The sequence below is a fragment of the Austrofundulus limnaeus genome, unplaced genomic scaffold (genome assembly GCF_001266775.1).
Source record: "Austrofundulus limnaeus strain Quisiro unplaced genomic scaffold, Austrofundulus_limnaeus-1.0 Scaffold1, whole genome shotgun sequence".
Taxonomy (NCBI): Eukaryota; Metazoa; Chordata; class Actinopteri; order Cyprinodontiformes; family Rivulidae; genus Austrofundulus; species Austrofundulus limnaeus.
Genome location: NW_013952403.1, coordinates 1780266 through 1791523, shown reverse-complemented (window position 1 = coordinate 1791523; position 11258 = coordinate 1780266). Strand labels below are relative to the sequence as shown.

General features: G+C 35.2%; 1 protein-coding gene across 1 annotated transcript in view; it reads left to right on the top strand.

Annotated features, from left to right (window-relative positions):
• Positions 1–3088, top strand: part of clic2 (chloride intracellular channel 2) — a 7776-nt gene extending 4688 nt beyond the window's left edge. Inside the window, exons 4-6 of the mRNA XM_014004199.1 lie at positions 128–228; positions 305–486; positions 2541–3088. Of these exons, the coding sequence (XP_013859653.1) occupies positions 128–228; positions 305–486; positions 2541–2699 (442 nt within the window). The 3' untranslated portion in view covers positions 2700–3088. The remainder of the gene's footprint in view (positions 1–127; positions 229–304; positions 487–2540) is intronic.
• Positions 3089–11258: the final 8170 nt, after the last annotated feature.

The following is an 11258-nucleotide window of genomic DNA, read 5'->3' as shown; positions in this document are numbered from 1 at the left end:
TATACAGTACAGTATATACATACTTTACTTACTTACTTATTTAATCGCTTCACAAACAGAATGTTTTCTTTTCAAATAAAATACACATCAAGGCTTCTCTCCTCTTTTTTTTTATTCTCCACTCAAGGTATCCTCATCTCAGTCCTATAAACAAAGAGTCCTTTGACGTGGGCGCTGACATTTTTGCAAAGTTCTCGGCTTTCATCAAAAACAGCCCAAACAACGCTGGTAAGTTTAGTGTTTCTGAGATTTAGCATTTACAAAGAGAAAAACAAACAAACCCTAATTGTTTCTGACCCTTCAGTGCAGGAGAAGAACCTGCTGCGTGAGTTCAAACGTTTGGACGAGTACCTGAACGCCCCGCTCCCCGAGGAGATCGACCACAACTCTACAGAGAACGTCACCACGTCCAAGAGGAAGTTCCTGGACGGAGACGGCCTCACCTTGGCTGACTGCAACCTGCTGCCCAAACTGCACGTCATCAGGGTGAGACGCTTATGAAAAACAGCTGTTGATACTCAGCAGGCTGATTTCACAATCAAAGACTCCTCTGAGGAAATAAAGGAAATATTTTATACAAACTGGAAAGAAAACTAGAAAAATGTCTCCAATTTTAAATATAAATCTCATGGAAACTTAAGTGTTGGTCATTTAGTTAAACAATAAGACCACCATTACAACAAATTTATTTATTTTTAAATTAAAAATGTGCTTTTCAGCCATCAAATAAAGGTACTCATTGTAAAGCTTGATATCAAACATTTGAAAAAGTTATCAAAATGATTCTGTTTGAAACCCAGATACAGGTTGGTGCATTGACTTGCGAGTTTCATTTGTTTTATTTTGGAGCTCGTAACTCAAACTACTTTTCCCCAAAGAAATGAATTGAAATTCCATTAATCCGTTACAGACCCTCCAAAACACTGCAGCTTCTCTTATGTTTTTAAATTTAAAAAGTACTTATAGACGGAGGTTTATAGCTAAGTACATTTACTTAGTATAGCTTTTTTTAGGATTTGCAAGCATTAAGTACTAAGAATTTTTTGTTATAATTTTTATTTTCATTTTGTTACATTCAAAATGTAAAAATGATACTTTTACATTTTTAATTTTGACTTTAACACTGAGTTACACGTTAAAAATTCAAATATGACCGAACTCATCATGAAAGGAGTGGTTTATTTACTCCGAGTTGAGTAAATGTAAAGCAATTTACTTTTTTTTTTCAAAAAGAAAGTATTTCAAGTGCTCAATTTACTCTTGGTTTAGTGGAACCAGTTTGGTTAAATAAATTCAACACCTCAATTTTTAGAGTGTGTGTAAAAGTACTTTTACTTTCACAATTATTGTGAGCGATTTTATGACTTTCACTTTCTTATTAGCGAAATTAATTTTTATCAGTCATATTCTGTTAAGGTATTTTTACTTTTACTTACTTTTTTCAAGTATTTTATAGACCTCTGCTTATAAATAATGAATATTATATAAAAACACAAAACAATAGAATGTACTGCGATAAACTRGTTTAAGTAATTATAATGTACAGCATTTAACTCGGAGATCAGACGACTTGGAGATGCTGAAGGAAGTGGAGGAGAAAGGATGACTGAAAATAAATCTCTGTGAGCACAAATACAAGTATAACACTGATGAACAGGATGCTGGCCGGATGTTCACTGTGCCAACTAGTGGTGGGGTGTCTGGAGCTGGTCTGTAACCCGAATTGTTGCTCAAAACCCAAAGCAAAATATCTGCCGAGAGACAACTCGTATCTAAAAAAAACTTGTAAGTCAAAGTACCACTGTAATGATATTTAAAGTTCTGAAATGCAGGTCTGCACTCGGTGTAAATAAAACACTTATCTGCATATTTTTGCTCAACAAATCTGAGCTTAAATTTAAACAAATACAACAAAGTTGTTGGACTTCTCCATCACAAAGAGGTCTTTCATGAACGTCGCCGTTGTTGACCTATTTTTATATTGGTAGCTATTGATTTTGATAACTTTTTTCAATTTAAGTAGACATTATCCTTGAGCAGAAAAATAAATAGTGCAAATTTTGTTTCTTACTTTACAATTTTCATGATTTATTTATTTATTTATTTATTTTTGTGATGTCGTCTTTTTGACAGTTCAAAAGATTCCTTTAAAATCTGGACCAAAATTTGATCTAAAATTAGTTTATTTACTCAATAATGGAATCAGATTCCTGTCAACACTTATCAGGGATGTTTAGTTGTAGGGATTATTAGATTAATAATCTGAAAGCAAATATTTGAATACTTTTATAACATAGCTAAAGTGTTATATTCTCTAAATAAACAGCTAGTTTTACTCATCTACTRTTATTGAACCTTTGATGATGTTTTCCGGTAATTTTTTTTTTGCAAAAATAAAAATGAATCACCAAGTTTAGCAACCTTCAAGCACATTAATAAAGATCTGAATTTTTTTTYCTCCCTGACATTTCCAAACTTCCAGTTTAAGGAGTTGTTTTACAAAAATATCACATTTTAATCTCACTTTCCATTTATTTCAGGTCGCTGCCAAGAAGTACTGTGATTTCGACATTCCCGCTCACTTCACAGGCGTGTGGAGATACCTTCAAAACGCCTACGAACGGGAAGAGTTCAAGCAGACGTGCCCGGCCGACATCGAGATCGAGAAAGCTTACTTTGGCGTTGCCAAGAGCAAATAAGATGTTAATCATCTCTTGTTTAAACCATGAATATAGAGATAATGATCCAAGAAGGTCGCCACGAAAACAAGAGTAACAAACCTGACACCTTTAAAATATTTAAGATGCTATAACAACATATTGGTTTTATGTACTGACTTTTTATCTATAATCACTGATAGATTAAACAAAAGAAGGCCAAAAGTGCAATTGACTGTTAATTATATTATCAGAATTATTGTTTATAGTGTAAATATAGCTATTTTTCATGCTTTTTACAATCAAAGCACCTGCAGAGGTGTTAGTAGGAGCAATATTTGGACAAACAGTTAATTTTAAGCGATTTCTGTTTTATCTTTTTACTGAATGACGCTGTCTCACCAGCATGCTATTAAAAAGTTTCACTACTTTTTTGGGGTCTTTTTGGTGTTTTTGTCTGTTAAAGTATCTAAATCCAGGAACAAAGGGCTCGGTGTCATTCCATCTTCAAGTTTATTTTCAGTCACAAAAAAAGACCATTTTACAGCTTCAAAAATATATCTTCTGTTGATACAAGATGATGCACAGTCGATGTTGTTTGGTGGGAAACAAAAGTGATGATGGACAGGGGGACAATGTTTCCAATGTGGACACGCTCTGACGTCCTTCTGCTGGGTGTTAGTTGGTAACGCAGTATTTCCAGAAACACGCTGTTGTTAGAAAGATCAGAAGGACAGACATTTAATTTATTTTGCTGTGAAATATTTTAACCTTTTATACAAGAACTCATAGAATTAGATTGTTTCTTTGCAGCTTCTCTTTTAAAGGAAGGAAGGTTTAAGGACACTGTTTAAGAGTCACAGTCAAATGTGTTGCAGACAGCCTAAAGTTATCCACTAAAACATAAAATATTGTTACATGTCTTGAGGAGGATTATACAATCTGTACCTTATTAACTGACTGTGTGAGCACAGGACTGATATCCAAACTGAGTAGAAAAATACAAGTTTTAGATCAGATTCTAACAAATAAATATACATTTCTGGTTGTCATACACTTTAGGTTTTAGTTCCAGCGATCTGAAGTTGGGTTTTACAAAAAAGGTAATGAAAAATAAATATCTTACCTGTTTTAGATGGATGTATAAACTGCCTCAGTTTTGGAAAAAAAMGTGTAAGAATTTGACTGAGGAGCTAACGGTAAATTTTAGCTAATTTTCAGCCAAACATGATTATTTAGAAACTTTCACATTGACAATAATTGTGTCTTATATATCTTTTTTATTGAATTATATTGTTGATTTCTATATGCAAATAGCAGCAGCAGATGGCTGTAACACATATGGTGCGAACTGGAGCATTTCTGGCAGGAAAATGATAACATTTCTATTATCTTAAAGAAGAAATGTGACATTGATGACAGTTTTGGAGATCGGAGGCATTTTAAGATGACAATGATCCACTTAGGTCAGATTAGCCTTTAGCTCATCAGTAGGCATTTAGCTAGAGGTWTAAACCAAAACCAAAGGAGGCATTGGGTTGGTGTTCAGAATTTTTGCGACACCCTTTTTTAGTTTTGCAACACTCATGGTGCGCCGTGTCGATCTTTTAACAGACATTTCTCTGAACGAGACACAGCTTTTTGTTTAGAAATGCCTACCAGCCAATCAGAATTAGGGTGGAGGCGGGCCTTGGGTGTTGGCAAAACTCTGATCCTTCAGTGAGCATGAATGAGCATGGACTGCCATTTATAAAGCCAGAGGAAAACACAAAAATTAAATACTGTTGGATAGGAGGTGAGTAAAGATTCTACAGTTTCAGTAGCTGCTATTGTTGTCCAAATTTTCCCTCCTGGTTTGTCCGATTTTTTTTCATATATAAATCATGTAAACTTTGTAAACTGTGATGGGAAAGGTCCAAAATCCTAGATAAATGCCTGCTCGTCAATCCGGTCAGAATTAAACTTAATTTCTCCAAACTAAGGCCATTAAAAAAAACTATCTACACAGCAAAAACAGGAGTGTTAAAATGTCCGTGTTAAACTTTTGGGTGTTGATTTAACACCCACAGTGTTATTTTAACACTTTCTGAGTACACTCACACCCAGTGTAGGTGTTAATTCACAGTGTTGATTTCCTCAGTGTTGTCTCAACACTGGACAGTGTTAAATAAGCTCTGCCCACAGTTAAGTCTTATACAACACTTAACAGTGTAGCTATATAACACCATACAGTGTTGAAAGAAGTTTTCTGAAAAGCCCCGCCCTCTTCCACCTCATGTCAGACAGACCAGCATTTACCCAGCATTCCTTGCTGAGAAATCTTTCAGAAATGATGTTTTTGCATGTTTATGACTATTAAAGACGTTCATGAGAGTAAAAATTAGTTGTTCTGGTTAGTTTTCTTGTTCAGTTTGATCAAGTTGTTCAAATTTAAGTTTATGTTATTGGCCAAAAATCGACACCATGAGTGAGAGGTACTTCCTGGTGTGTGAAGAAGGGTGGTTCCATTACATTTAACAGTCGAATGTTGATGCAACACTCCAAAGAGTTTGATATTAACTCTGAGTGTTAAATTTACACTCTCAATTTGTTGGTATATTTACACCATGTGGTGTCTGTTAACCTTTCAAACTCCACTGGTTGGTGTAAAACAAACAAAAAAAGAGTGTTAAATTTTAACACTTTCATAAATGTTGTTTTAACACCAGTGAGTGTGGACACATATAGACACTTTGTTAGTGTTAAAATCAACACTGTGGGTGTAAAATTAACACTGGCATTTTTGCTGTGTACAACAGGTAAGATATTTATTATTTATAACATTTCCACAGAGCTATCCCAACAAAATATCAACTTTTAATCAATTTGATCCTAATTAACAGCAGTCACAAACCCAATTAAAATTTAAGCTACTTACATAAAAGCCTAATTACTGCAAGTAAAGAAAGAATATCTGACTTCCTGTTCAGGTACAAATCAGCTCAAACCTCATCCTTTGATTTAATCAAAATAATGTCAGTTAACCTTACGTCATCTTTGCTCAGGTGTGGCATTTTCCATCTGAAGAACAATCAAAGGTTTCTCACCTCTTTTGTTAGTTTTTGGCAAACTCTGCTCTGATCTGAGAAAAGCCTGAGAGCGAAGCTTGTCGGCTGCCGCCAACTTCAGGACGACTTCTTTAAGGTCCTCAACCTTAAAAAGAACAAAGTAAGAAAACAGGTGAAGATTTAATCCATTTAACAACAATTAGGTAAGCATGCACCTCCTTTTGCTTCTCAGTGTTGGATTTGAATGGACTTATTTAAATTCAGTTTTGATTTATGTGTTAAAATTTGACAAGTTGTAAATTTATTTTAAAATCTTTTCCAATGAAAACAGTAAATATTTCTTGTAATATAATAATATATATAATAATAAAGATATGTTACCATGTTTGCAAACTTTTCTTGAGGCGGTGACTCTTTTCCCCCTAAAAGTGTCATGTGAAAGAATATTAATTTTACCATCTTATCTGGCGTATTAGTTTTTGTACTGTAAATGTTTTGAATTTATGTTTTACCTTTGTTCCAGGAGTCTCTCCCTTCGTTCTGCTGCATCAGTAAAGGATACAGATTATTCGCCTCTCTCTGTTCGCCCTCAGCAGTGTTGATTCCTTCTTCCACCTTTGACACTAATTTCTGAATAAAATCTGTTGGGTTAAGACAAAAATCCCCTTTAATTTATATATATTTTTGGTTTGTTTTAAGGTAAAAAGTAAAAGCTGGTTTAACTAATTAATCAGCAGTTAAAATCACAAGGCTCCTATTARTAAGAACTCCATTTTAATATTGTATAAAAGAGCTTTTTTACTTTAAACTGAAGTGAAAAGAGTGAATCTCAAAAGCAGTGAGTAATTTCAGTCTTACCTGCTTGTGGCTCCAGGTTGGACTCGGGGTACAGAGGTAACGCTTGTGTCCATGCTGCAGAACAAACCACAGCTAAAAGRTGCAGCAGGGCTACAGAAGTCATGGTGTCTCTACGTTCTGATGTCCAGATTCAGACTCTTCCTCAGCTCGAACAAGAACTTCACTTATACTTCCTCCACGGTCATCCATCACTCTTTGATCAATACGTTATCATCACAGCCAGTCTCTTTCTTAATGGATTCGACACGATGGATCAGGTGTCACTGGACACAATTTAGGGGACCTTGTCGAAGCCTATCTGTGCTTGTACAGAGCAGCCAAACAAATGTTTGCTGTGCAGCAGTAATCACAGCAGCTCTGATGGGTTTTCTGTGTGATGGGCTGTTCAAACGTGTGACATCAACACACGGAGTGGCTGGAAGTGTGTCACTGCAAGTTTCTACGTCATTTTGTGTCCAGTGACTCACGTTTCTGAGACCATAAGTCATAACTGTCAGTCCAAATGTTATCAGCCTCATACTGGATATAGCCCACACCTCTTTATAGGGACTTTGATAAATTTTTCAAACTTACTTTACAGGTGTTTTTCCTTTTTGTACTCGTAAGGCTCTATGTACAGATTCCAAAACTATTTAGTTTTTAAAAATTGGACCCCCCATTAAGGATTTAGAGGTCTTTAAAGGCTGAAAATTAGAAAGCAAGTGCTCCATTGACTTCCATTATACCATAAAAACAGTGTGGACATAGTGCACGTCATAATTTCGCAACAATTTTTCAAACCAAAGCAGAAAACAAACTAGATAAAACCTTAAGATAGATTTCGAAATGCTAAGGGGAGGCTTAGCATGAAAACGATCGTTAAAAATAAATCACAAAAACCTGACACACACACACTGCCGGGATCGGGCAGTGCATTTATCAAAGTTCCTACTAAAGGTCCTGATGCATCTTAGTAATCCAGGTAGAAAAAAATCAAAAAGAAAAAAAAAGTAGGTCCTCTGGATGGGTTCTTCTTTAGTGAAACGTTTCGTCTCTCATCCAAGAGACTTCTTCAGTCTGATGAGTTTCAGGTGAAACTCAGCCTTATAAACCCTGCCTCCACCTGGACAAACAGGTTAGTCAAACGCACAATAGGGCCATTGACTAACAACATATTAAAATTAGCAGAAGCTGACACTAGCAGTTAATCGCTCAGTCTGCGTCACGTCTTCATTTCCTTAGCTGTTAGCGGATCTAAAGTTGTCAGCCATTTAGCAGAAGCTAACACTAACAACAAGTAAAAAAGAGATTTGTGGAAGCTAACACTACAGCTAGTGCAGTCTTACCTGCTTGTGGCTGTAGGTCAGGTAGAGAGGTCAAGCTTGTGTCCATGCTGTAGAACAAATCACAGTGCAGAGGTGCAGCAGGGCCACAGAAATCATCATATCTCTCAGCTGGCAAAACCATTTAGTGGAAGCTAACACTAACAGCTAAACAAGCAAAAAAGATTGTGGAAGCTAATACTAACAGCTGCACAATTAAAAAATTATCAGAAGCTAACACTACAAATTTGCAGACGCTAACTCTGACAGCTAATCGCTTACCGCTTTGTGCTCTCTGAAGCTGAAGACTGGGGGGCATACACAAACCTGTTGATGTTACCTTGTTAACGAACTTAATATTGGCAAAATCAAATTTAGTGAAAGCGCACAGGTCCATTAACAGTTTTCAAAGTAAGTGAAAAGGCTAATCTGCTAAACAAAAATAAAACACTCCACTGTTAGCTTAGCTGTTAGCTGATTAGCGCAACTATCCTCAATACTGGTTATTCCTAATCAAAGCTACGTTTTAATTGGCTTTTATTTTCATGAAGCAACAGCTTGATTTGATTTGATTTATTTATTTAACAGGAAAAGATTATTAAAAATCAAGCCTGACTCAGCATAATTGCTGTTTCATAGCAGGTTCCTGTTCTGCAGCACAAACACTCAGAATTACAGCATCACAATCACATCATTATACACCATAGACACAAAGACAAACAAGCATACCAAATTTTTAAAAAGGCAGCATTTGCAAAATAGGACATCTAAATATGAGCATAACAAAAAGTGTCCAGCAGATGGCAGACAAGATTCTTCTTAAAGGGCTGTAGTTTTGAAATGGACTTTATGTTTTGAGGAATGTCATTCCATGCTTTAGTATAAACATAGAAGTAAGACCTCTGGCCGTAACAGTTTTTAAAAGTTGGAAATATCAGTTGTCCTTTTGTAACAGATCTAGTTGAATGACCACTTCCAGAATTTGATTTGGGCTACAATGCACAGAGAGTTCCATAAAGGGCACCTTGGAAGATCTGAAAATATAAAYTAATACCACTATACAAAACATAATTCTGAAAAGTCAAGGCATCAGACAATGAAAGAACTGTACAGTGATGAGTCCAACCAGGAAGTTTTTTATGAATTTTGTAGGCCCTGTTGTAGAGCCTAACTATGGGTTCTAAGATTTCATTTGTTGTAAGAGACCAAACAGGTAAACAGAATGACATGGTGGAGAGTATAATGGCATGAAGATAGATATTTGAAACGGAAGATGTCAGATTGGATCTAATTTTTGAATAAACGTATAATTTCTGTTTCAACTTAGTGGTTAAGACTTGTACATGATCATGATAAGTCAAATGAGAATCCAAAGTAATTCCAAGATATTTGTAGGTAGTGACAATATCAAGGGGTTTGTTTAAAAAAGTGAGTCGATTTTTTATATTGAAATGTCTCCTGGGTGAGGAAAAATACATCCACACAGTTTTTTTAACATTAATTGACAAAAKATTATCTTGAAGCCAACCATGAAATGCCTGAAGATCTGCTTGTAACTGACTATTAATAGATTCAATATTGAAATCAGACAAAAAAAGAACAGTATCATCAGCATACATTAAAATATTTGAATACTTCAATATTTTTGGAAGGTCATTTATGTATAATAGGAAAAGCAATGGGCCCAGTACGCCACCCTGCGGAACTCCCACGGAACAGGGCAGAGACCCGGACACAGAGCTTCCATGTTTCACAACCTGACACCTATCAGTCAATTAAGAGGAAAACATTTGTATTGCAGATGATGAAAGTTGAAAAGAAATCAACTTTTGTAAGWGAGTTTAATGATCAACTGTGTCAAACGCCTTACGAAAATCAATATATACAGCACCAGTTACTTGACCTTTGTTCAAAGCAGCATGTATTTGTTCAGTGAATAAAATTAATGCAGACATGGTTAACCTTGACGTGCGGAAACCATGTTGGCTATTGCTTAGCATATTATTAGCTTCTAGATGCTGAAGTAGTTGATTAAATAATGTTTTTTCAAGTAACTTAGAAAAAATGGGAAGAACAGAAATTGGCCGATAGTTTGAAASTYCTGTTGGATCACCAGATTTAAAAATGGGAGTAATCTGAGCAAACTCCCAGGCATCAGGGAAACTAGACTGCACAATACATAAATTAAGCAAGTGATGAAACAATGGTAAAAAAGTGTTGGCATGCATTTTCAAGAAATCCATATTTATCTTATATTTGTCAAATGCATGTGAGTCATTTAGAGATTGGAGTGTATTCAAAACATCACTCTGTGAAATTTCAGAAAATGAAAATTGCTTTGAAGTGTCAGGATATTTAAATAACTTTAAACTATTAGCTTGTCCCGGTAATGTCTTTACTGAAGAAATAAAATATTCATTAAATAAGTTAGCAATTTTTTCATGATCAGAAACAAGCTTCTGAGTAGAACATCAGAAACAGTTAAACTAATTATGTTTCTTTAGTTTAATAGAAAGTATAAAACTTCATTTAGCTGATTTAGTTACATAATTATTATAAAACTAGAAAATGTAGTTTATTCTTCCAAGCTATGAATGGAAATAGGTCAGTTTGCCTTTATTTTTTATTAATAACAAAAGTGCCAGTTTTTGATCACGTGGTAAAAAGCCGTTTAGGAAAACAATTGTTAGATACAAAGATATTTTTATTAAAACAAAACAACGAAAAAAGTTTTCTTCTCAAAGTGGGTTTGCCTCACATGGGTCTTCATCAAACTGATGGCTCACTAATGCTCTTCAGTTGATTTATTATCTCCATGTCYGTGGCTGAAAAACAACTTGATGCATCTGGCTGGTGAACAGTTGATGAAATGAAGAAAAAAAAAAGCACATTGTGAGAGCTCAGAACGGTCAAGAAGTCAGCTGAAGAGGATAGAATATGCAGACCTTTAAGACATGCAGCCTAGAAACTAAAAATGTCTTCAAGATCCAACAATGGAAGTCCAGTTATTTGAGCAAAAAACAAACACTTTGTAAGATTAGCTATGTTAGCTGTTACATGTAGCCTATATGAGGCRGTTTGGTGAACTGAAAAACAAATTACCTATTTACCTTCGTAGTTAGACGTATTATATTATATAAAGCTTAAATCCTTTGCCCTTTTTGGATGTGGGCACTTTCGAGGACGTCTGAATAATTCTGTGGACATAATTAACGGTCAATGGGCCTCATGAAAGAACATGTTCATATTCTTATCCTAAATTTCTCTTACTTTTGTTCGTATGAAGGGTTCATTCGAACATGTCACGTCAGATTCAACAAACTCTTCTGTCTTCAGGAAAAGTGTGTAAATGAGCTGCGTAATTTCCACCTGTTCATATCCAGCTGCTCGTGCAT